General features: G+C 45.4%; 2 protein-coding genes across 7 annotated transcripts in view; one reads left to right on the top strand and one right to left on the bottom strand.

Annotated features, from left to right (window-relative positions):
- Positions 1-14255, bottom strand: part of fbxo18 (F-box DNA helicase 1) — a 47584-nt gene extending 33329 nt beyond the window's left edge. For 3 of the 4 annotated variants that reach the window (XM_078419519.1, XM_078419515.1, XM_078419517.1), the window contains exons 1-3: positions 4999-5107; positions 2545-2600; positions 808-1490 (exon numbers count right to left, since the gene is read on the bottom strand). In XM_078419519.1, coding sequence (XP_078275645.1) covers positions 808-1490; positions 2545-2554 — 693 coding nt within the window. In that variant the 5' untranslated portion in view covers positions 2555-2600; positions 4999-5107. Of the gene's footprint in view, positions 1-807; positions 1491-2544; positions 2601-4998; positions 5108-14204 lie in introns of those variants that run through there. The other variant, XM_078419516.1, reaches the window with a different exon arrangement.
- ankrd16 (ankyrin repeat domain 16) overlaps positions 5343-26282 on the top strand; it is a 29474-nt gene continuing 8534 nt past the window's right edge. Inside the window, exons 1-5 of one of the 3 annotated variants that reach the window (XM_078419521.1) lie at positions 5343-5519; positions 7370-7714; positions 14500-14720; positions 20795-20837; positions 23606-23714. In XM_078419521.1, coding sequence (XP_078275647.1) covers positions 7383-7714; positions 14500-14720; positions 20795-20837; positions 23606-23714 — 705 coding nt within the window. In that variant the 5' untranslated portion in view covers positions 5343-5519; positions 7370-7382. Of the gene's footprint in view, positions 5520-6829; positions 7203-7369; positions 7715-14499; positions 14721-20794; positions 20838-23605; positions 23715-26282 lie in introns of those variants that run through there. The other 2 variants (XM_078419522.1, XM_078419520.1) reach the window with 2 other exon arrangements.

Raw genomic sequence — 26282 nt, 5'->3', positions numbered from 1 at the left:
TTCTGAATGCACTCAGTATCCGTGGAGAGAGAAAGTGAGTCAGTGGTCTTCAGGGTCAAACCATTGTCCCTGTTTCTCCTTTCACAGCTGCTTCTGACCCAACAGCATTTCCATTTTTTACCCATCGATAGTGCATTTATGTTCCAGGGGCAAAATTAGTCCATTCGGTCCATCAAGTCTACTCCGCCATTCGATCATAGCTGATCTACTTTCCCCACTCAACCTCATTTCCCTGCCTTCTCCCCAAAACCCCCGACACCCTTGCTAATCAAGAATCGGTCAATCTCCGCTTTAAAAATATCCACTGACTTGGCCTCCTTGGCCATTTCACTTGTTCATTCCCTCCACAGACGCTGCCTGACCCATTGGGTTACTCCAATTCTTTGTGTTTTACTCAAGATTCCAGCATCTGCAGTTCCTTGTGTCATCCAGTTCTGTATCGCTTTTATGGAATCTCTTTTCCAGCTTTCTACCCCTCTGCCACAATTAATCTGAGGAATGGTCCCGACCCAAAATGTCACCAGTCCATGTCCTTCGGAGATGCTGCCTAACCAACCGAGTTACTCCAGCACTGTAGTTTTTTTTTAAAATTGTAAACCAGCACTTGCAGTTCCTTGTGTAGGAAGTCTCAACCCGAAACGTCACCTATCCCTTTTCTCCAGAGATGCTGCCTGACCCGCTGAGTTGCCCCAGCGTTTGGTGTCTATCTGCAGCTCCTTGTGTCTGGAATCAATGTTTGTGGGGAGGTGGGAAGGAACGGAAGGAATGTACAAGAACACACTGATATCTAAAGAAGCCAAGGTTTACCATTGGGTCACTGAGGACACGTCGCCACTGCTGACAGACCGATCTGAGGCGGTACAAGTCCACCGCTGGCAGGTGACAGAATACAGCCCCGAGTATTTCGTCTGGTAGTTGGATGATGTGTCCGGAAGGCTGGGAGTGGGAGCCTCTGCATCCCAGCAGTCCGAAGTAGGAGTCAGGGAGTGGGTCAATATCCAGCTCAGCTCCAGCGATCCCATTCCTCATCGGATTCAGCTGGAAGGCAGCGGCAGGGGCATCTTCTCGACTCCTTGTGGAGGCGGCGTTCCCTCCAACGCCGTTATTCTTCGACGGCCGTCCCAGTGACAGCCCAGGTCGCTCCCCGCTGGAGTTTGAGTGCAGGGCAAACACGTCACTTTCAATGGACGAGTCACTGGCAAGGAAGTCACCGGGGTCAAAATCAAGATCCACCTCCGAGTGCGACCGGCCAGCGGTGGCTTTACCACTGGTCGTGGTCTCCGGGACCCTGCCAGCATTGCGCGGCGCCTGGCCTTGGACGGGGTCTAACTGGGTCGGTGCTCTCCTGTCCCACGGGTAGAGGCCCCTGTGTGAATCTCTGCCAGCGGCCAAATAGCTGAATGGTTGGGTCAGTGAAACTGCACCCGCATTACTGTTGCTCAAGGACAAGCAGTCTGGGGGAGCCAGTCGTCTCCGCTTGCCTCGTCTACCTGCGCAGACGAAAAGAAAATCAATTCATATATTTAAATCCCAAGATGTAGATATTCCGACATTTCTAAACATTTAATATCATTTTTTTGCTGTAAGCCTTTAAGTCTATGTATCATGGATTTCTAACTTTCTAACTAAGGGACACAATTAGACCATTCTGTCTAGTCTGTTCTGCCATTCGATCGTGGCTGATTTATTTTTCCATCTCGACTCCATTCTCCAGCCTTCTCACAACATTTCTCTTGCATCGTCAATGGGACTACATTCTACAAAAATATCATGGTGCATTTTGCCCAACCTTTGCAGTTCAGGAAAACAAAATATTTTCCACGATCTGAACTCTTTTAGACAATAGACAATAGGTGCAGGAGTAGGCCATTCAGCCCTTCGAGCCAGCACCTCCATTCAATGTGATCATGGCTGATCATCCACAATCAGTACCCCGTTCTCCCCATACCTCCTGACTCCGCTATCCTAAAGAGCTCTATCTAACTTTCTCTTGAAAGCATCCAGAGAATTGGCCTCCACTGCCTTCTGAGGCAGAGAATTCCACAGACTTACAACTCTGAGTGAAAACGTTTTTCCTCATCTCCGTTCTAAATGGCCGACCCCTTATTCTTAAACTGTGGCCCCTGGTTCTGGACTCCCCCAACATTGGGAACATGTTTCCTGCCTCTAGCGTGTCCAATCCCTTAATAGTCTTATATGTTTCAATAAGATCCCCTCTAATCCATCTAAATTCCAGTGTATACAAGCTCTTTTTTAACTCAAGGAATGATTATATTGCCTTCGAAGCATAGTGCACTGTGAGATTCTTGCCTCCAAGTTGGAACGTTACAGGTTGAATTCGCTGTGTAAAATCGCTGTGTAAAATTTAAGCTGACACCACCTGAATGTTACACGGTCAGAGATGTTAAATTTCAAATGGGATCGCAAAGCAAGAAACTTCATTCAAAGTTAAAAACAAAGAGACACAAGAAACTGCAGATCAAATTTATCAAACATCAATTCAAATTTGTAAATGTTAACAGTAAAAGAAACAGTTGGACTTACGCTGAGTCATCTTAACGCAAGTCAAGTTGCTGCCATGGTGGTTTACAGAATATAAGCTGCAAAGAGAATAAAAAAATATTATTAAACATTGTTTAAGGGATTTATTCATAAAATGCTGGAGTAACTCAGCAGGTCTGGCAGCATCTCAGGAGAGAAGGAATGGATGACGTTTCAGGAATTGATCGGACCACTTCTAGCACAATGCAAGGTCTATACAGATTGGCTGGCCACAGTACCAATTGGTTGGGCGGCAGGGTGGCATAGCGGTAGAGCTGCTGCCTCACAGCACCAGAGACCCGGGTTCAAAATCCTGACTGCGGGTGCTGTCTGTGTGGAGTTTGTACATTCTCCTTACGGCCATGTGGGTTTCCTTTGGACTTTTCCCCCAAATTCCCACAACGTGCAGGCTTGTAGGTTAATTAGTTTCTGTAAATTGCCCCTAGCATGTTGGACATAGAATTAGTGTACGGGTGATCGATGGTCAGCGTGGACTCGGTGGACCAACGGGCCTGTCTCCATGCCGGCTAAGCCAGATAGCAGGAGGGAAGTGACCATTTTCTTCAGCAAGTGTAAGAAAATAACTGCAGATGCTGGTACAAATCGAAGGTATTTATTCACAAAATGCTGGAGTAACTCAGCAGGTCAGGCAGCACCTCAGGAGAGAAGGAATGGGCGATGTTTCGGGTCGAGACCCTTCTTCAGTCTGAAGAATGGTCTCGACCCGAAACGTCGCCCATTCCTTCTCTCCTGAGATGCTGCCTGACCTGCTGAGTTACTCCAGCATTTTGTGAATGAATACCTTAAATTTTCTTCAGTAAGCTTGAGTGTGGTGACATTGGGAAGTGTAAATATGGGGATTCCAGCAATGACATAGATGAGGACTGCAGACAAATAATATCATACTGCACAGACGGAAGCCATTTGGCCCATCGTACTTGTCAAAGACCCAATCCAATTTGTCACACCACACTGTTCTATCCCCAGAACATTACCTCTGTTTCCATTTTCATCAAAAACAAATCCATCTGTATGAAATAGTCACAATAGACAGAAAATGCTGGATGGAAACACTCAGCAAGTCAGGCAGCGTCCGTGGAAATATTTCAGGTAGAAGACCTGAGCAGTGAGATATATCACTAAATAACCACCACACCATTAGTCACAAATACAAAAAAAAGATGCTGAAAAGCCCAGCAGGTCAGGCAACACGCGCAGTAAGAGAAACATGTTTAACCTTTCAGGTCAAAGACCTTTGGTTAGAACTAGAATTTTGAATGTCCCCTTTGTTTTGCTTTTATTGGCCCGCTCAGCTGTGCAATATTATTGACTGGAACAACCCAGTTAAAATTTGTGTGAATTGTGAACGCACGCAAGACGGAATTGACAGCCAAGGAAAAGCCAATAAAACCACCAAAATTATCGTAGTTTTGTACAAATACACCTAGTTGTAGATGGAGGGCATCTACAACACACGGTGCCTCAGAAAAGCCACCAGCATCCACAAAGACTCTTCACACCCCTGCAACAATCTGTTCGAACTTCTACCATCGGGCAGACGATACAAGGCCTTCTACGCCCGCACCTCCAGACTCAGGAACAGCTTCATCCCCAGGGCCATAGCTGCTATGAACCGGTCCTGCTGAGCCGGATGGTCACATCGCACAGTGAACCGGCACAGACCTACTTGCACTTTATTCTGTTTTAAAACTGTTTCTAATTTGTTTCATTGGGTTGTTTAAATTAATACTGACTAGCTAATTAAATTATTGCATCGTATGGGAGGCACATTCCCAATCTCATTGTACCCCTGTACAATGACAATAAATATATATTGTATTGTATTGTATTGTAGTTAATAGTTTTGAAAGCAGTATTTGTTTACCTCGAAGAAGCAAAACTGGAAAGTACGTAGGAAACGCAGGTCAAAACAACTATTGATCGTAAAGGTGCAGATGGGCCGAATAGCCTCCTCCTTCTATGTTTCTATGTAATGTATACACAGTAGCTCAGCTGGCGAGAATGTTTATCCCGAATGACCCTAGACCTGGACAAACTCACGCACGCACAGTTGTAATACCAAACTCGCGTATAGAACTCAAAGCCAAGACATTCTGCTTGCGAACTGGTTAATAACACTGACTATTAAAGCACTAGACACAAAATGCTGGAGTAACTCAGCAGGTCAAGCAGCATCTCTGGAGAGAAGGAATGGGGGACGTTTCGGTCGAGACCCTTCTTCAGACTCGAAGGTATTTATTCACAAAATGCTGGAGTAACTCAGCAGGTCAGGCAGCATCTCAGGAGAGCCATTCCTTCTCTCCAGAGATGCTGCCTGACCTGCTGAGTTACTCCAGCATTTTGTGAATAAATACCTTTGATTTGTACCAGCATCTGCAGTTATTTTCTTACCCTTCTTCAGACTGGTTCGAGACTATTAAAACACTCTATACTTACCCAGTGTGGGTTTAAACTCCACCCAGCCCCAAACTACATTTCTCTTCCACTACAACATGATTGTCGCAGTGACATTATCCCTTTGCCACGGTCGGTAATAATTGGCAGCTCCTCAGTTTAAAAACTCTGCTTCACATTTCCAGCTGCCATCTTCCCGCAGTTGACGCTAACCTCATTCAGGGAAACAAGAGACTTTGATTGGCGACCTTAGATCAAGGCTGTGCTTTACCAATCAGACAGGGCGAGAGAGTGAGAGGGGTGGCGTTTCGTCTCAGTCTGGGACAACTACGTGCTGTTCACGGATTACTCGGAGACGGTTCTTGCAAGAGGTTGCAGAATATTGACACATTTTGGGGGTATCCCCGCGATCAATGACGCACCTCCAGGGAGTCCTTTGCCTTGCAAACCCCATGTTGCACTTTGAGGAGACTGCAGAAACTGGGGGGGGCAACACCTCAAACATCGCTCGGTCAGTTTATAACCAAGGAAAACGGTAGCAATATTGACTTCTCTAACTCCAGGTAACCCTTGCATCCCCTCGAAGGCGTCACAAAATGCTGGAGTAACTCAGCAGGTCAGGCAGCATCTCAGGAGAGAGGGAATGGGCGACGTTTCGGGTCGAGACCCTTCTTCAGACTGGTTCGAGACTATTAAAGCACTCTATACTTACGTCCTACACCAAATGTGGGTTTAAACTCCACCCAGCCCCAACCTCCTTTCTCCCACTGTAACCCCTCTCTCTCACTCTCTCTTTCTCTCTCCCTAGTCATCGTACTATTTTATTTCACAAAGTGCTGGAGTAACTCAGCAGGTCAGGCAGCATCTCAGGAGAGAAGGAATGGGTGACGTTTCGGGTCGAGACCCTTCTTCAGACTGAAACGTCGCCCATTCCTTCTCTCCTGCGATGCTGCCTGACCTGCTGAGTTACTCCAGCATTTTGTGAAACAAATACCTTCGATTTGTACCAGCATCTGCAGTTATTTTCTTACACTAGTCATCGTACTAGTTTTACTTTCGCCCTGTTGAGTTCCACTGTCTGTATAACTCGTTATCGCCTACCCAACAGCCAACAATGGATCATTGTGAGCTCCACCTTTCCTTGATTATCGTTGCTTTCTGCGTATCTTCCACGCATTTGTCTCTCTCTCTCTCTCGTTCCCCTTTACCCTGACTCTCAGTCTGAGGAAGGGGTTCGACCCGAAATGTCACCTATGCCTTTCCTCCAGGGCGTGCTGTCTGGCCCCGCTGAGTTACTCCAGGTTTTTATTTTGTGCCTGTTTTCGGTAGAAATTGATCATCTGTTCAGGATTCCCCGCAATTATTGATACAATCCGGATGACTCCCTGCAAATAAAGTAGGGGGACTAGGGAATCCTCTGGAAAAATTGCTGCAAAGCCAAGGCAATCCCTTGTAACTATTAGTATAAGAAAATAACTGCAGATGCTGGTACAAATCGAAGGTATTTATTCACAAAGTGCTGGGGTAATTCAGCACGTCAGGCAGCATCTGAAAGTGGTTGGAACCAACTGTTCAACGTCAAACGTCACCCATTCCTTCTCTCCTGAAATGCTGCCTGACCTGCTGAGTTACTCCAGCATTTTGTGAATAAAAACCTTCTCCTCTAGTCGACTTGCATTTAAACACCGGGGCCAAATGTTTGTTATTCAATTGCTTGCAAGCCTAGGGGAATGAAGAGGGTCCTGAACTCCAAAGCATGGAGCTTTTTTCTCTCTTAAGTGTTGCTAATTTCTGGTCCTCGGTAGGTTCATGGTCGGACACCGGGTTCTGCAGGCGGAGCTCAACCTCATGTGATGTGATGTTGTAGGAAGGAACTGCAGATGCTGGTTTAAACCGTAAGATAGACACACAACGCTGGAGTAATCACAGCGGGACAAAGGCAGAGTCTCCGGAGAGCAGGAATGGGTGAGACTCTTCCTGGGATTCTGGTCGAGACCCTTCTTCAGACTCGTGTTGTTGTCTAGACGCTGGTAGCAATAAGGATGAACCAGAAGGGACGAGTCTCCTTGTGATATAACGCATGGATTGTGCCCGATGCAATGTGAGAGGTTGATGCCCAAGCCACGGTGGACCTCAACTCGGATGAAGGACTCATTGATTCTCAGGAGGGGCGACCTGTCACACAACAGCCCATCAAATTCAGACTCCTCGGCTGCAGCAAATACATAGGTTTGCAATCATCACAAGTGAGAAGAGTAATTATTCTCATTCAGCACCCGAGATGCTGCCCGACCTGCTGAGTTACTCCAGCATTTTGTGAATAAATCGATCTGTACCAGCATCTGCAGTTATTTTCTTATAGAGTAATTATTTGACCATTTTAATTTCACCTGGATTTGTGTTTACGATGTAGACTGACAAGTGACATGGAGGACAAAGTCAAACGGCTCATCAGATCGACCCAAGAAGGGAACCTGAACTTCATTCAGGACGAGGTGTGCAGGTGTGAGAGTGTCAGGGCTGCCATGGTCAAGGGGCACTTTGGGCGCTCGGGAGACACGGCGCTACACCATGCTGCCAGACGTGGGCACCCGGAGATCCTGAGATACCTGGTCGGGGAACTCGGAGCTGATGTGGAGCTGGTGAACAGCGATTACAAGCGAGCCTTGCATGAGGCGGCGTCCATGGGCCACGCCGAGTGTGTGCGGTATCTGCTAGCGAGAGGGGCCAAGGTTGACGCTTTGAAGAAAGCCGACTGGTTAGTGCACACCGCTTGCTGACAGTCCTGTATAACATTGGAATTTAGAAGGATGAGAGGGGATCTTATCGAAACGTATAAGATTATTAAGGGGTTGGACACGTGAGAGGCAGGAAACATGTTCCCAATGTTGGGGGAGTCCAGAACAAGGGGGCCACAGTTTAAGAATAAGGGGTAGGCCATTTAGAACTGAGATGAGGAAAAACTTTTTCAGTCAGAGAGTTGTGAATCTGTGGAATTCTCTACCTCAGAAGGCAGTGGAGGCCAATTCTCTGAATGCATTCAAGAGAGAGCTAGATAGAGCTCTTGAGGATAGTGGAGTCAGGGGGTGTGGGGAGAAGGCAGGAACGGGGTACTGATTGAGAATGATCAGCCATGATCACATTGAATGGCGGTGCTGGCTCGAAGGGCCGAATGGCCTCCTCCTGCACCTATTGTCTATTGTCCTCGGTTTGCTCATTGGGGAGCTGCAGGTCCTTTAGCCCGGTCAGGAGAGACAACTTGGCTCTGCATTCCTTGGCATTCAAGTCAAGTCAAGTCAATTTTATTTGTGTAGCACATTTAAAAACAACCCACGTTGACGAAAGTGCTGTACATCGGTTCAGGTACTAAGAACGAATATACAATGGCACACAAACATAACAGCACATACATAAACAGTTCACAGTGCCCCCTCAGAGGGCCTCAAACGCTAGGGAGTAGAAATAGGTTTTGAGCCTGGGCTTAAAGGAGTCGATGGAGGGGGCAGTTCTGATGGGGAGAGGGATGTGGTTCCACAGTCTAGGAGGGGTGACTTGAAGTTGGAGTGCACTGCCTGAGGGGGATGGTGGAAGCAGGTATCTCACATCACATCTCACCTCTAAAAAGAGGATCTCACCTCTTTATTTAATATCACTTGCTCTTCCATCCTGGATTCTATCGCTCCCCTTAAAATGAAAAAGCCTAAGCCCAAAGGTCGGCCTTGGCTCAATGACACCACCAAAGCCCTAAGAAGGGAGTGCAGAAAATCGGAACGGAGGTGGAAATGTGACAAGCTTCAAATTTCCTTCGAAATTCTGAGAAACAATCTTCTAAAATACCAGGAAGCAGTAAAGTCTGCTAGAGCACAATACTTCTCCGACCTTATCTCCAAAAACTCTCATAACTCCAAGGTCCTATTTAGCACAATTACCTCTGTCATATGTCCCGCCCCCAGTACCAGCTTAGTTGGGTCCCCTGCTAAGTGCGAAGAATTCACTAAATTTTTCACCAGCAAGGTTGAGAACATTAGAATGAACATTTCCCCTCCCACCCGTGACCTAGCTGTCTCACTAGTCTGTTCATCTAAATTGGACTGTTTCCAACCCGTCACTCTATCCTCCCTTGCAAAGCTTGTCTCCGCTATAAAACCTGCAACCTGCCCCCTTGATCCTGCCCCCACTGCCCTTCTGAAGGATGTCATTGCAATAGCCGGTCCCAGCATCCTCTCTATTATCAACAGTTCTCTGGCCACTGGCATTGTTCCAACCTGTTTCAAGCACGCGGTGGTCCAGCCCCTACTGAAAAAACCTAACCTAGACCCCACCTTGCCTAGCAACTACAGACCCATTTCCAAACTGCCATTCCTGTCAAAAGTCCTTGAAAAGGCAATTCTAAACCAATTAGTGCCCTACCTACACCAAAACACCATCCTGGAAAGTTTCCAGTCAGGTTTCAGAGCCCACCACAGCACAGAGTCTGCCTTGTTGAAGGTACACAACGACCTGCTTCTCGCCATCGACACTGGCGACTGTGCAATCCTGCTCCTTCTCGACCTCAGCGCAGCGTTCGATACAGTGGACCACACCATCCTTATTGACCGTCTCCGGTACGCGGTTGGCATTGATGGCCCTGAGCTGGTTCGTTTCCTACCTCAAAGATAGGAGTTTCGCCATCAACATAGGCAGTTATTCCTCTGCTCCAGCTAGCCTCTCCTGCGGAGTTCCACAAGGCTCCATCCTAGGCCCCATTCTCTTCTCTCTATACATGCTCCCCCTTGGCCAAATCATTCAAAGGCACGGCATTTCTTTCCACTGCTATGCCGATGACATTCAGCTTTACCTCCCCCTGAAACCCAACAACCAGTCAAATTTAAACAGCCTCTTACACTGCCTTGAGGACATAAAATGTTGGATGGCACAGAACTTCCTCCAATTAACGATATACATTAATGACTTAGATGAAGGGATTAAAAGTACCATTAGCAAATTTGCAGATGATACTAAGCTGGGGGGTAGTGTGAATTGTGAGGAAGATGCAATAAGGCTGCAGGGTGACTTGGACAGGTTGTGTGAGTGGGCGGATACATGGCAGATGCAGTTTAATGTAGATAAGTGTGAGGTTATTCACTTTGGAAGTAAGAATAGAAAGGCAGATTATTATCTGAATGGTGTCAAGTTAGGAAGTGGGGATGTTCAACGAGATCTGGGTGTCCTAGTGCATCAGTCACTGAAAGGAAGCATGCAGGTACAGCAGGCAGTGAAGAAAGCCAATGGAATGTTGGCCTTCGTAACAAGAGGAGTTGAGTATAGGAGCAAAGAGGTCCTTCTACAGTTGTACCGGGCCCTGGTGAGACCGCACCTGGTGAGACCGCACCTGGAGTACTGTGTGCAGTTTTGGTCTCCAAATTTGAGGAAGGATATTCTTGCTATTGAGGGCGTGCAGCATAGGTTCACTAGGTTAATTCCCGGAATGGCGGGACTGTCGTATGTTGAAAGGCTGGAGCAATTAGGCTTGTATACACTGGAATTTAGAAGGATGAGGGGGGATCTTATTGAAACATGTAAGATAATTAGGGGATTGGACACATTAGAGGCAGGAAACATGTTCCCAATGTTGGGGGAGTCCAGAACAAGGGGCCACAGTTTAAGAATAAGGGGTAGGCCATTTAGAACGGAGATGAGGAAGAACTTTTTCAGTCAGAGAGTGGTGAAGGTGTGGAATTCTCTGCCTCAGAAGTCAGTGGAGGGCAGTTCGTTGGATGCTTTCAAGAGAGCTGGATAGAGCTCTTAAGGATAGCGGAGTGAGGGGGTATGGGGAGAAGGCAGGAACGGGGTACTGATTGAGAGTGATCAGCCATGATCGCATTGAATGGCGGTGCTGGCTCGAAGGGCTGAATGGCCTACTCCTGCACCTATTGTCTATTAAACGAGAGCAAGTCTGAGGTCATCCTATTCGCCCCCCCCCCCCCCCCCCCCGACTCCATCAAATCGATAACAGGCAGTCTTGGAAGCCTATCCTGCCTAGTCAAACCACATGTCAAAAACCTCGGCGTGATATTTGACTCTGCATTAAAATTTGACAAGCAAGTCAACGCTGTGGTAAAAGCCAGCTTCTTCCAACTTCGTACCATAGCTAAAATCAAACCTTTCCTCCAATTCGACGACACTGAAAAAATCATTCACGCTTTCATTTCCTCCCGCCTAGACTACTGCAACTCCCTATACACTGGGATCAGCCAATCTTCCCTGTCCCGCCTGCAACTGGTCCAAAACGCCGCAGCGAGACTCCTGACGGGTACCTGTAAAAGGGACCACATCACGCCGATTCTGGCCTCTCTCCACTGGCTCCCTGTACGGTACAGAATCAACTTCAAGCTCCTCCTATTCACATATAAAGCCCTAAATGGACATTCCCCCCCCCCCCCCCACATCAAAAATCTTCTAACCCACCTCTCTAACTCCAGGTCCCTCAGGTCGGCCGACTTGGGGCTACTCACTATCCCGCGGTCTAGGCTTAAGCTCAGGGGTGACCGCGCTTTTGCGGTTGCAGCTCCTAGACTGTGGAACAGCATCCCTCTCCCCATCAGAACTGCCCCCTCCATCGACTCCTTTAAGTCCAGGCTCAAAACCTATTTCTACTCCCTAGCGTTTGAGGCTCATTGAGGAGGCGCTGTGAACTGTTTTGTATGTGCTGTTATGTTTGCGTGCTACTACTGTATGTTTCATTTTTTCCTTAGTACCTAATCAGATGTACAGCACTTTGGTCAACGTGGGTTGTTTTTAAATGTGCTATACAAATAAAATTGACTTGACTTGACATGAGAGCTATTGGGATGAGAACACAAATTGCCTTGGCAGAACAAGCTATAGAGTGCTGCATGATGGGATCCATATAGAATCATTCAGCCCACCTTGTCCATGCCAACCCTGATTCATATCTACATTCATCACATTTGCCTGTATCAGGCCTGTATCTCTCCACGTCTTTCCTATTTAAGTATCTGTCCAAATGCCTTTTAAACATTGGAATTGTATCTGCCTCTCAGTCTGTTCATTCCAGATATTCAGCACTCTGTGCAAAGTAATTACCCCTTGTACCTCAATGAAATTTCACCTGCACTTTAAACATCTGCCTTCTGTAGATTTCCCTACCCTGGGGAAAAAAGATTCTGACAATCCATCATGTTTATACCTTCCATAATTTTACAAATGTCAGTCTCCAACATTCCAGTGAGAATAAAAGCCAGCCGATCCAATCTCTTTGTGTAATGAGAGCTGTTCTTTCCAGGCAACGTCCTGGTGAATCTCTTCTGCACTCTCTCCGTTGCTACCATATTCTTCCTGTAGACTGGCGGCCAGAACTGTACGCGGTGCTCTAAGTGTGGTCAACCCAAAGCTTTGTAGAGCTGCAACATCTCTTACACTCAATGTTGTGGCCTATGAAGGCAAGCGTGCCAAATACTCTTGCTACTACTCTGTCCACCTGTGTCACCGCTCTCAGGGAGCTCTGAACTTGCACCCCAAGATCTTTCTGTACATCAAAGCTCCTGCCAATTACTCTGCGTCTTACCAGGATTTGACTTTCCAAAGTGTAAACCTCACTTTTGGCTGGAGTGAATTCCATTTGTCACTACTCTGCCCAACTCTCCAACTGACCGACGTTACACTGTATCCCTAAGCATCCATCTTCACTATCTATGACTCCAACAAATTTTGTGTAGGAAAATAACTGCAGATGCTGGTACAAATCGAAGGTATCACAAAATGCTGGAGTAACTCAGCAGGTCAGGCAGCATCTAGGAGAGAGGGAATGGGTGAAAGAGAAGGGTCTTGACCGAAACGTCACCCATTCCCTCTCTCCTAGATGCTGCCTGACCTGGTGAGTTACTCCGGCATTTTGTGATGCCAACAAATTTTGTGTCGTCTGCAAACTTACTAATCATGCCACCTATATTCCCATTCAAATCATTTAAACACACCTGTGATACAAACAACAATGGTCACATTTAAACACACCTGTGTTACAAACAACAATGGTCACAGCACCAATCCTAGTGGTACATTACTTGTTATAGAACTCCATCGATGGCCCAATACTCTTTCAGCTTGGTCGGAGGGCTGATTCATCTTTGTGCCTCGATATTTCCTAAAGATGATCAAGTGGAATCAAGGGATATGGGGAGAAGGCAGGCACAGGTTACTGATTGTGGATGACCAGCCATGATCACAATGAATGGCGGTGCTGGCTCAAAGGGCGAAATGACCTCCTCCTGCACCTATTTTCAATGTTTCTATGGTCAGAGTTTCTGACTCCACCTTCCTCTTGTTTTCTGAATCCAAATACTCTCAGTGAATAATCCTCCCTACGATCCCCTCAGAACCTTTTACAGTTTGCTTGCCCCGCTCATGTGGGCTTCCTGCTTTGGGCAAAAATGATTTCCTCTGTTCCCCATAATTGCCCACTAAGTATTTGTACACCATGAAAGGCACAAAGCCCTGGAGTAACTCAACATCTCTGGAGAATATGGATAGGCGACGTTATGGATAGAGACCCTCGCCTGTACACTTTTGTCAGGTTAGTTTAGTTTGGTTTATTAGTGAAAAGCTTTTTAGTTGAATGTTATCCAGTACAATCAAGCTGCCCACAGTGTACAGATACAGGATAAAGGGAATAATATTTAGGAAGGAATGGGTGACGTTTCGGGTCGAGACCCTTTTTCAGAAGTCTGAAGAAGCAAGATACTGAACTCGCTTATTCTCCAGACTTCTGAAGAAGGGTCTCGACCCGAAACCCATTCCTTCTCTCCCGAGATGCTGCCTGACCCGCTGAGCATTTTGTGTCTACCTTCGATTTAAACCAGCATCTGCAGTTTTCTTTTTCCTTGAGTTTGAAGGGAGGTGGGCAGAAACAGTTTCCCGTTGCAAATTGACAGTTGTGGCTGTCTCACACACACTCTGCATCCACTTATTCAGGTGATACGTGCTAGTCCCACAGCCCAAAGTTGCACAAATGCGCCCAGTAAAAAAATAAAACAAAATAAATAACAAAGTCAATCATATGTTAATTCAAATAGGGTCCTGTAACAATGTCCATTACATTTACGGTACAAGTCACCATGGAAAAGAAAATCGTCACGATCTCGGTCACTCACCGAAGCATGAAGCAATAAAACCAACACAATCATCGTTGTTTTGGACAAATTAACCATAAATACACCTAGTTAATAGATTTGGAAGCAGCATTTTCTTACCTCGAAGAAGCAAAACTGGAAAATGGGGATGAAACGCAGGTCTGCCAGCGAGAATGTTTAGCGCAAGCGACCTATGACCTGGTCACGCGCAGTCGAGATACCGAACTCGCGTATTGCCCCATGTTCATGTGCATACAACGGGGGGACACTAGGTGGTGCTCAAGGGCGGTTTTGACAAGGAGACCAAACCACCCAGATGCTGGAATCTGTATTGTGCCAAGTGCTACAATCACCCATTGATCTGTGACAGGTGTCTCAAACGCACAAGGAGGTCATTTCTCTTTTTACCTTGTAGGACACCACTGATGATGGCTTGCACAAGAAAGAACCTGGAGGTGATTAAAGACCTGATTGAATCTGGAGCAAATCCGACCCTGAAAAACAAGGATGGTTGGAACTGTTTTCACATCGCTTGTCGTGAAGGTGATCCGGAAATTATCCAGTATCTTCTCAAAGTCAGCCCGGGCATCTGGGATGTGGAGAGCAAGGTGAAGAGGACTCCCCTTCACACTGCAGGTGATGTGTACTGGGGTCTACTGTGGGGGTTAAAGATGGGCACTTCTCGATTATATTATTGTAATGCTGATCTCCACAAATATAGACACAAAATGCTGGAGTAACTCAGCGGGACAGGCAGCAACTCTGGAGAGAAGGAATGGGTGATGCTTTGGGGCGAGACCCTTCGTCAGAATCTTTCTTCCACAAATATAGAGTTGGACAGTGCAAAGAAATGGGCCTTTCAGTCCACTGTGTTCAAGTCGACCATTTTGCCCAACTACACTAAAACATTGGATCAGTCTTCCCATTCATTCACATTAGCTGAGGATTTGGCAGACAAGGCTTGAGGGGCTGAATGGCCTATTTATGCTGGCCCTGCCTTAATGCAGAAGTAGACTAGTCAGCCGTTCAACATTGTCCTGACAATCTTTTACCTAATTTAATCCACTTACCAATTCCACAACCCTTAATACTCTTGCTGATCAAGTATCTGTCAACGAGTTTTGATCTTTCAGTTCTCCCCTCATTTTACCAACATTTTGAAATATGTTCTAGATTTCCACTACACTTTATGGACAACTGGTTCCTGACATTACGTTGAACTTCTAATCTAAATGTAAGAACTCGCCCATCTCTTGAAACTGGCTACTTCACCTCTACGATTTCAGTCCATCAGATCTCAATCCAAAACGCATCTCCATTTCCCTCCACAAATGCCTCCGGATTTACTGAGTTTCTCCAGCAGCTTTCCCCTTTTTTGCTCTAATCTTAAGGTCATGCCTTGTTCCAGAACTTGCCTACCCGAGGAAATGGTCTCTCTCCTTAATCCTTTCAACAAGAAAGAATGCATATTATGATTATCACATTTTATTTTTATTGGTTGTATTGCCACAATAAAGTCCAAGACCTGGAGGATGAAATGAGGTTAAACAAATATTAGTTAAGGGTCTGAAGAAGGGTCTCGACCCGAAACGTCACCCATTCCTTCTCTCCAGAAATGCTGCCTGTCCCGCTGAGTTACTCCAGCTTTTTGTGTCTATCTTCTAGTAGTTAAGTGTCTGCAGTCCTTATCGTTTTCAAAGATTATTGTGGTCAGAGGGAAGGGAGAGTTGAAGGAAGCAGAAGCCTAAATGTTTCAATGTGCTCCACACAAATTCTACTTCCACAGGCGAATCTCTGCTAATTCTCTGCTAATAGAAATATGATGTTATTTAGTTTAGTTTAGAGATAGTGCGTGGAAACAGGCCCCCAGCCCAACGAGTCCGCAATGACCAGCGATCCCCGCACACTAACGATATCCTACACGCACTAGGGACAATTTATAATTACACCAAGCCAATTAACCTGCAAACCTGTACGTCTTTGGAATGTGGGAGGAAACTAGAGATCCCGGAGAAAACCCAGGCAAGTCACGGAGAGAACGTACAAACTCCACATAGACAAGCACCCGTAATCAGGATTGAACTCCGTGCTGTAAGGCAGAAACGCTACCGGAGTACCATTGTGCCTACCTAAGAAAAACACAAAGTGCTGGAATAATTCAACGGGACCCGCTGAATTACTCCAAAACTTAGTGTTTTGTTCAAGATTCTAGCATCTGCAGTTTCTTGTGTCTCTCTGTTATTACTTAAAGTAATTTTGAGTGAGGCAGATTCTATTGGAATTGAAGTGTGCACTGGAAACAATGCTCTTGATCTTTGCAATCAAGGGGAACTCTGGAAATCACATCCTGAGAGTAAAAAGCTCAAGTTGTTTTGCTAAGAAGGAAGATTAAAGAGGAACCACCTGCCAATACTTCTGTTCTTTTGGCTGCTCCTGTTCTTTGGCTGCTTGACTCTGAATGTAACAGCTTAGTTGGAGGATCACGTCATGGATTTGCTCCTGGGCCTAACCGACAATTTAGAAGCAGTCACTGATGAGGCGGTGAGCAAGCATAAACAATGGGCTTGCCAGGGCAGTTCTGTTTATGGATTTTGGGGAGAAGATAAAACCGCACCATGCTGGGCTGGGGAACGATAAGGTTGATGTTTTCAAGAGAGAGTTAGATTTAGCTCAGCGCTAATGGAATCAAGGGATACGGGAAAAAAGCAGGAACGGGGTACTGATTTAGGATGATCAGCCATGATCATATTGAATGGCGGTGCTGGCTCGAAGGGGCGAATGGCCCACTCCTGCATCTATTTTCTATGTTTCTAAGGTTGGAGGCTTTAAAGGGCAGACAGCCGGAAGTGATAAAATCTGAAATGTTCTGTGAGATTATGGCCTGGAGTCAGAAGGGTCTCGACCTAAAACGTCACCCATTCCTTCTCTCCAGAGATGCTGCCCGTCCCGCTGAGTTACTCCAGCATTTTTGTGTCTGTCTTCGGCCACTGATGATGTACGTTCTAAATGACTGCTTATCAGTATTCAGTATTTGGCCATGAGCCCTCCTGATCATGAGTGCAGTGCAGTGCAGTGCAGGCCTCCCACAGCTAGGAGGTGACACCAGTTCCATGTTCACAAAATATTCATAGTTTTGTTAAATTTCCTTTGTTTTATCGTTTAGTTCATGATTAATTGTTTGCCTTTAAAAGTAGGCATTTCTGCTTGCTGCATATTTGCCGAATTGGTTTTATATAGAAAAGCCAACAATTACTATTGTTATATTATCTCTTTCAATAGACAATAGACAATAGGTGCAGGAGTAGGCCATTCAGCCCTTCGAGCCAGCACCGCCATTCAATGCGATCATGGCTGATCACTCTCAATCAGTACCCCGTTCCTGCCTTCTCCCCATACCCCCTCACTCCGCTATCCTTAAGAGCTCTATCCAGCTCTCTCTTGAAAGCATCCAACGAACTGGCCTCCACTGCCTTCTGAGGCAGAGAATTCCACACCTTCACCACTCTCTGACTGAAAAAGTTCTTCCTCATCTCCATTTCAAAACAAGCCCTACAATCATGGTTATTCCAGGAATTGGAGGGACAAGAGTATTTAGCCCCTAGATTCTTTATCCATTCATTGAGATCTTCAAGTCAAAGTCAAAGTCAATTTTATTGTCAATCCTCAGCCAGTTTACACAGACAGAAAATCGAAATACCGTTTCCCACAATCCCGAGGAACAAAGTGCATAAAACAAAAGGCACAGCAACCAACAATCTTGGTGGATCGGTGACCTAATTCCCCATATCCCCTCAAAACATCGAAGAATAGAAAAATGGAGCAGGACTAAGCCATTCAAGTCCATTGAATCTGCTCCACCATTCATCAGGATCACGGCTAATCCTCCACTTCTTCCCATATTCCTTGGTCCCTTTGGCTTTAAGAAATATATTACCTTCATCCTGAAGGTATTTAGACAATAGAATAGACAATAGGTGCAGGAGGAGGCCATTCGGCCCTTCGTGCCAGCACCCCCATTCAATGCGATCATGGCTGATCTATCCAGCTCTCTCTTGAATGCATTCAGAGAATTGGCCTCCACTGCCTTCTGAGACAGAGAATTCCACAGATTCACAACTCTCTGACTGAAAAAGTTTTTCCTCATCTCAGTTCTAAATGGCCTACCCCTTACTCTTAAACTGTGGCCCCTTGTTCTGGACTCCCCCAACATTGGGAACATGTTTCCTGCCTCTAACGTGTCCAACCCCTTAATAATCTTATACGTTTCGATAAGATCTCCTCTCATCCTTCTAAATTCCAGTGTATACAAGCCTAGTCGCTCCAGTCTTTCAACGTATGACAGTCCCGCCATTCCAGGAATTAACCTAGTAAACCTACGCTGCACGCCCTCAATAGCAAGAATATCCTTCCTCAAATTTAGAGACCAAAACTGCACACAGTACTCCAGGTGCGGTCTCACTAGGGCCCTGTACAACTGCAGAAGGCCTCTTTGCTCCTATACTCAACTCCTCTTGTTATGAATTTAATGATTGAGTTACACATGTTTGCCACCACCCAGGTGAAAACTTTTCTTCCAATGTCAGTTCTCTCCTGTTGCTAAGCACTGGTTGTGGATTGAAATGTTATAGGTTTCTAAATATTTATTCTAAATTCTAGAGAATATTGGTCTGGCTGACCCGATCTCTCCTCGTCCATCGGCCTTGCCAGCCCAGCAACCTGTCTAGTAAATCTTCACTGCTCTCTCTACAAGACCATCGTTCCTAAGAAAAGGAATTGCATAGAAAAAATCCACATGGGGCTTCACCGAGATGCTATACAACTGCAGCAAGATATTTTTACTCCTGTACACAAATCTTCTTGCAATGGAGACCAATGTATAATTTGCCTTTCAGCTTCTAGCTGCACTAGATTCTTACTTTCAGACACTATTGCATAAGGTCTCACCTTGGCTATGTTCCACCCTCTCTTTTCACAGTCTTATTACCTGTGATGTCTTGAGAGGTCGGGAGCTTTTCTCTTGAAGGTTGGGAGGTGTGGGTGCCGGAAATGAAGACAGAAAAGTTCTTGTTTTCAAACTTAAATTCCATATATTTAGTCTTTTCCAAAAACAGGTAAACTTAATTGTTTGCAGACAGGTACACAAAACCAAAACAGGTAGTTAAATCAAAACTGTAGTTTGCTGCCTTCTTACAAAATATAACTCAAACACTGCTTCTCTCCCTGTCTGCTCCAGTCGTTGTCTCTCTTTTTAAATACATTGCTTCCCTTCCCTTTTAGCTCTCTCACTGAGGCAATCAGCTCATCTGGTTCAGCTGGGCAGCAAATAGTGTCAGCAGCAATCAGTGTCAGCAGCAATCAGTGTCAGCAGCAATCAGTGTCAGCAGCAATCAGTGTCAGCAGCAATCAGTGTCAGCAGCAATCAGTGTCAGCAGCAATCAGTGTCAGCAGGGCAGGCAGCCCTGCTGACTATGGGTTTTGTAGTCTTTTGCTGGCAGCCATGATGGTTTGTAGTTCTTGTTACATCCACCGGGAGGAAATGTATCTCCCCTCTATGACTCTACCTCTCATGATATCACATACCAATCAGACAATCAGTCTTTCTGTTTTTAGAATGACATTTATCCACATTAATCTGTATCTGCCACACATTTGCCCACTCGCCAAATTTGTCAAAAACCAATTGAGGCCTCTTTATATCCTCCTCGTAGCACATCTTTCCCCACAGCCTAACTTTGTACAGTAGATATGTTACATTTAGTTCCCTCACCTAAACCTCGGTACGCGTGACAATAATAAACTAAACTAAAACAAAATCTTTAATCTCAAAACTTGGGCATTTATATGTGGATAGAAATGAGAAAGGACTCTACCAGTTGAGGGTAGTATTTGCTGCTGTACTATAAAAAAAAGGCCTTAGTAGGATCCTGCAGAAAGCAGTGTGATAACTGAGCACTTACTCTATTTAGACGGTATTAAATGGGGGATAATTGGCCTGGACTAGGGAATATACCACTGTCCTGGCCAATTTAATGTTTTAGGATCAGCTCAGAGAACAGAAGAGGCTTTGGATTACTGACTCATCCAAATGACATTACCTTTAAGAGAGCAGAATCCCCTTAGTATTACATTGAAAGCATTGTTCATGATTTAGGACTGAAACCTCAAAGTGATTTGACTTGACCTCTTGCCAACGTCAAATCAAATCCGACTTAATTTAGGATTCAATTTTCAACCTGAGATTTGAATCCACGGCCTTTCAAGTCTACCAAATCGGCCACAATATAAATTTGGTTTATTGTCACATGAAGCGGGGTACAGTGAAAAGCTTTTTGTTGCTTGCTATCCAGTCAGCGGAAAGACTATACACAAACGCAATCGAGCCGTCCACAGTGTACAGATATAGGATAAAGGGAATAACCATTGGTGCAAGATAAAGTCCAATCTAAAATAGTCTGAGGGTCTCCAATGAGGTAGATCATAGCTCAGCACAAAAAAAGGTTTGTTTTTGTGCAGATATTTTTTCCAAAGCGGCAAATCATTTAGACACAGAATATATTGTACGATTGACAAATTTAATTAAAACAAAACTAAAATGGATTTGTTAAGTAGTGTTTCAGCAAACACAATGCCCCTTTAGAGATATGGTTGTTTGGACAAATTGTAAGAATAGCATCAATTGATTCAATCTGCAAATTGTTTCCATTTTTCAGCCATGCACGGGTGCACTGAGGCTGTGCAAGTACTTCTGGAAAGGTAAGCTCCTTTTTTGAAACAGTGGGATATTCAATAACAGTGGTGCTGAATGCAGCATTCTATTTTAAGGCATGCATCATTCTATTTTAAGGCATGCATAATAGGTACACCAGGTTCCGCAGTGCAAAGGCTTTGGGTTCAAAGGCTCATGCAAGATGCAGCCTGCTATCACAAGACATGCCGATCGTTTGAATTCTTGATGCTGTATTGTCTACAGTATTGTTAGTAGAGTCGCAGATGTGATTGATGTCCTCCCTTATTAAAGGCTCTGCATGAGCTGTGTCTTCTATGCCCCATATACAGACCAGTGTCACAAGTATTCCAACTTTGATAGCAATGCATCTGAAATAGGTGGCGCAGCGGTAGAGTTGCTGCCTTACAGCGGATGCAGCGCCGGAGACTCAGGTTCCATCCTGACTACGGGCGCCGTCTGTACGGAGTTTGTACGTTCTCCCCGTGACCTGCGTGGGTTTTCTCCAAGATCTTCGGTTTTCTCCCACACTCCAAAGACGTACAGGTATGTAGGTTAATTGACTCGGTAAATGTAAAAATTGTCCCTAGTGTGTGTAGGATAGTGTTAATGTGCGGGGATCGCTGGGCGGCACGGACTCGGTGGGCCGAAGGGCCTGTTTCCGCGCTGTGTCTCTAAATCTAAATCTAAATATTCAGCCTTATTTTTTACCCATGTTGAGATTTGTATCACCACGGATATGGGATGACTCGAGTACTACTACTGCCAAGAGTGCATCATTTTCTTAATACTATTGCAGCTTTGTTCTTTGAAAACTGTAGGGGCAGGTTCCCATTGACACCATTACCCAGCTTTGGGTGTGATTCCCTGGCAATATCATCATTGTCCTGTGAGCTGACTAGAGACGATTGTGTGTGGGGAAAACAACAGGAAATGTTCCAGATACAAAAAGCTTTTTGGCACTCTTGAAAAGGGTTTATTTTGTTTATGAAATTATGTGTAGACGAGCCTGAATACGATTCAATAATAAGAAAAAGATCTTGGTATTCATTTTCTGGAGCTCGATGTCATTGACTAGGTCCCAGTTATTGCCTGTCCCTGGTTGTCAGAGTTACTGAGAGTCTTAAGCACAACAGAATCAAAGACATTTCATGCACAGTACATCTGTACAAGGTGTTCTTGAACTACTACAATTCTTGTGGCAGTGGTGTAAACAACCAGTTGGGTTGGGTTTTTCAAATATCGATGTGAAAATGATGAAAAAAAACAATATATGACGATGGTTTCTTTGCACTAAACCTAGAGATGGTGTTCTCCATCGTAACTTTTCTTTTCAGAGAGATAGGTTTAGTCAGCTGCTGCATTGTATCCTGTAGACTCTGTGCTTAAGCCTATGTTCTGATAAAGAAAAGATGGATATTATGTGGGTAACCATATAAACTGCTCTGGCCGAGTTTGAATTGAAGGTTGCTCACTCAACATCCGGCAGTACTTTGATTTTGGACAAAGTACCTGGAGTACTGTGTGCAGTTTTGGTCTCCAAATTTGAGGAAGGATATTCTTGCTATTGAGGGCGTGCAGCGTAGGTTTACTAGGTTAATTCCCGGAGTGGCGGGACTGTCATATGTTGAAAAACTGGAGCGACTATGCTTGTATACACTGGAATTTAGAAGGATGAGGGGGGATCTTATCGAAACGTATAAGATTATTAAGGGGTTGGACACGTTAGAGGCAGAAAACATGTTCCCAATGTTGGGGGAGTCCAGAACCAGGGGCCACAGTTTAAGAATAAGGGCTAAGCCATTTAGAACAGAGATGAGGAAAAACTTTTTCAGTCAGAGAGTTGTGAATCTGTGGAATTCTCTGCCTCAGAGGGCAGTGAAGGCCAATTCTCTGAATACATTCAAGAGAGAGCTAGATAGAGCTCTTAAGGATAGCGGAGTCAGGGGGTATGGGGAGAAAGCAGGAACGGGGTACTGATTGAGAATGATCGGCCATGATCACATTGAATGGCGGTGCTGGCTCGAAGGGCCGAATGGCCTACTCATGCACCTATTGTCTATGTCCATTTCCACATTCAGTGGGATTGTAGTTGACATGTGACTTAACTCTAGATGCCTGCCTTGACCCATCTCCCTTACGATCTTTTGTTATCATAAATCTTGCACTCAAATTTGAAAATAACAATTGATTGGTGAAAGATACAGCATGGAAATAGGCCCTTCGGCCTCTAAATCCACACCAACCATCGATCGCCTGTTCACACTAGTTCTATGATATCCCACTTCACAGGGCCAATTTACTTTCACACCTGCATGAGTTTGGGATCTAGGAGAAAACTAGAGCACCCTGAGGAAACCCATGTGGTCACAGGAAGAATGTACAAACTCCATACAGACAGCACCCAAGGTCAGGACTGAACCGAGGTCTCTAGCTCTGAGGTACCAGCTCTATCAGCAGCACCACTGTGCCCTAGGTCCAATAAGCATTTGTAATAGAGACTTCCAAGTTTCTGCATGTAAAAGTACTTCTTAACTTAACTCTTGAAAGGTTCTAATGTTCAGGCTCTGCACTCATCCGACACTCTCTGCTCTGTCAGTGGGAATGGTTTATCCCCTGTTGTCCTCAATGCCCTGAAAACCTAGTTTGAGCACAGTTGTGATCTTCCATTCCAAAGATTTTAGCAATCTTTAGCATCCACGTCAACCTTACTTCATGCATTGTCAATGTGTTTTTATTTATTTGTTGGAAGATCAGGAATGGCTGGCTTTGAAATGTTGCTGCCAATTGTTTGTAGATGTGCTTACGGACCAGATGCCAAAGACAGCTGTGGCATTACCCCGTTCATGGATGCTGTGCAGCATGGCCACATCAAGATTGCAAAGCTCCTGTTGCACAGGCACGGGGTGAGTTTTTCTTTTAGATTTTTTTTTAGATTTAGAGATACAGCGCAGAAACAGGCCCTTCGGCCCACCGGGTCTGCGCCGCCCAGCGATCCCCGCACACTAACACTATCCCACACCCACTAGGGACAATTTTTACATTCGCCCAGCTAATTAACCTACAAACCTGTACATCTTTGGAGTGTGGGAGGAAACCGGAAGATCACGGAGAAAACCCACGCAGGTCACGGGGAGAACGTACAAACTCCGTACAGACGGCGCCCGTAGTCAGGATCGAACCTGAGTCTCCGGCGCTGCATTCGCTGTAAGGCAGCAACTCTACCGCTGTACCATCGTGACTGCACCCAACTGGAGTGTAAACTCTCTCTCTGTTTAAATATCTCAGAAGGATGTGACAAGCCAAAAAGAATACACAGAAACCACGCCAAATCATTGCTATGAATTATATGGAGGAGGGTCCTTGCCTGTCCAATCCCTACCCAGATGCAGCCGGCTCCACTCATTTCCTCCAGCAGTTTGTTTTTTGCTATAAATTATACATGTGGGCCATTCTTTATGCACTTTCCTTACACAGCCTGAATACCCATGACACAGAGGACGGGGGAATCAAGTGTTAATTCGGCACAGTCTTAGGGACGTAGGGAATATGTGGCACACCCGGGCAAGTACAGACTTGTGCTTCCATTCAGTTCAAGATGGCCCTGGAGCATGGCGACACATTGTGTGCTGGCCTGGGCGAATCTACTTGCATCTATTTGGTGTAGTTTAGAGATACTGTGTGGAAACAGTCCTTTCAGCCCACTGAGTCCACGACGACCGACGATCCCTGTACACCAGTTTTATCCTACACACAAGGGACAATTTACAGAAGCCAATTAACCTACACACCTGCATGTTTTGGGGATGGTGGGGGGTGGGGAACCGTAGCACCCGGAGAAAACCCACACGGTCACAGGGAAAACCAACAAACTCCATACAAACAGCACCTGTAGTTCTGGATCGAAACCCAAGTCTCTGGCGCTATAAGGCAGCAAGTTTACTGCTGCACCACTGTGCCACCTATTTACAATTGTGTGCTATTTACTAATGAGTCCTGAGATTTACCTGAATGACACACAAAAAAATGTTTTACTGTATCTCGGTACAACTGATAATACTATACCAACAAATAAACCATTTATCTTAACTGTAGCAGGATTGGTTGACAGACTGGTTAAAAAGATATTTAGGTGCTGACTTTAGAAAGCATCTATATACTAAAACTCTCGTTTGTTATCTTGTTTGTGACTGAACTTCAGCCAAAACGGTACACGATAGCGCGACAATTTTAGGCCCACCTTACTCACCGTCGTCACTTTAGTGATAATGCAAGTAGTTTTATTGAAATCGGTACACAATTTACCATCTTGTCCAGTCTAGCCTAGGTGTGAAAGGAGTAACTCAGCAGGTCAGGCAGCATCTCTCGAGAACATGGATCGGTGACATTTTGGGTCGAGACCCCAAGTCTAGGGGACCAGAAACGTCACCTCTCCATGTTCTCCAGAGACGCTGTCTGCCCTGCTGTGTTACTCCAGCACTTTGTGTCCTTTGTGTCTCAAAGGGTAACCTTTGTCCCCAAGGCTTTGTCCCCAACTCCTCAACTCCCAACCACCCCAGTCCCCCTGCTAACCCCCCCCCCAATAGTTTTTTGTACTACTCTACATGCCTTTGTAAATTGCCATAAAATAAAGTGTTTTTGAATTTGAATTTTTGTGTATTAGCCCGCATCTGACGGCAGGGGAAGAGAAGTGACATTCTGGCCTTCCATCACAGTGAGGAGGTGACTGGAGGAAACTCACTGTGATGGATGTTTCTTTTTGTTTTGTGTTTTGTGTTGGTTGGGGTTGTGTAATTTGCTTATTTTATTGCTCTATTGTTGGACTGTGGGTGACGAAATCTCGTCCAAAAGACTTGTTTTTTGGATGACAAATAAAGGTAATTCTGATTCTGAATTCTGATCTGCATCTAGCTTACATGTCCTTCCTGAACACCAATTTATTGCCAGCACAAGTGATGAAGCTAGTGCAGCTATTACTTCAATTTGCCAGACATTTGGTTTCAATCCTTACCTCGGGTGCTGTTCACGTACATACTCCCTGTGGCCACATTCATTTCCTCCCACATCTCAAACATGCAGTTTGATAGGTTAACTATAAATCGCCTCATGTGTGGGTGATCAAATCTGGTGACGAGAACGTAGTAGTGGGTGGTTTACGGTCAGTGCGGACTTGGTCTGTTTCCATGCTTTATCTTTCTTTGTCTAAATGGGAAACTCTTATTTGCCTGCTCGCAAGAAGACAACACCCGACCCCACCCAGTGAATAAAATCATTACAAATCATGTACATGGGTGGCACAAAAGCAGAGCAGTTAGTGCCGCTGCCACAAACACCAGTGACCCAGTTTCGATTCTACTGTTAACGGTGCTGCCTGTGTGATGTTTACACGTGACTTTTGCAAGGGTTCCGTCTCCTCTCTCTTCCCACAACAGGTTGGTAGGTTAATTGGTTACTGTGAATTACCCCTTAGGTTG

Source organism: Rhinoraja longicauda, chromosome 23 (assembly GCF_053455715.1).
Source record: "Rhinoraja longicauda isolate Sanriku21f chromosome 23, sRhiLon1.1, whole genome shotgun sequence".
NCBI lineage: Eukaryota > Metazoa > Chordata > Chondrichthyes > Rajiformes > Arhynchobatidae > Rhinoraja > Rhinoraja longicauda.
This window is presented reverse-complemented; position numbering and strand designations above follow the sequence as displayed.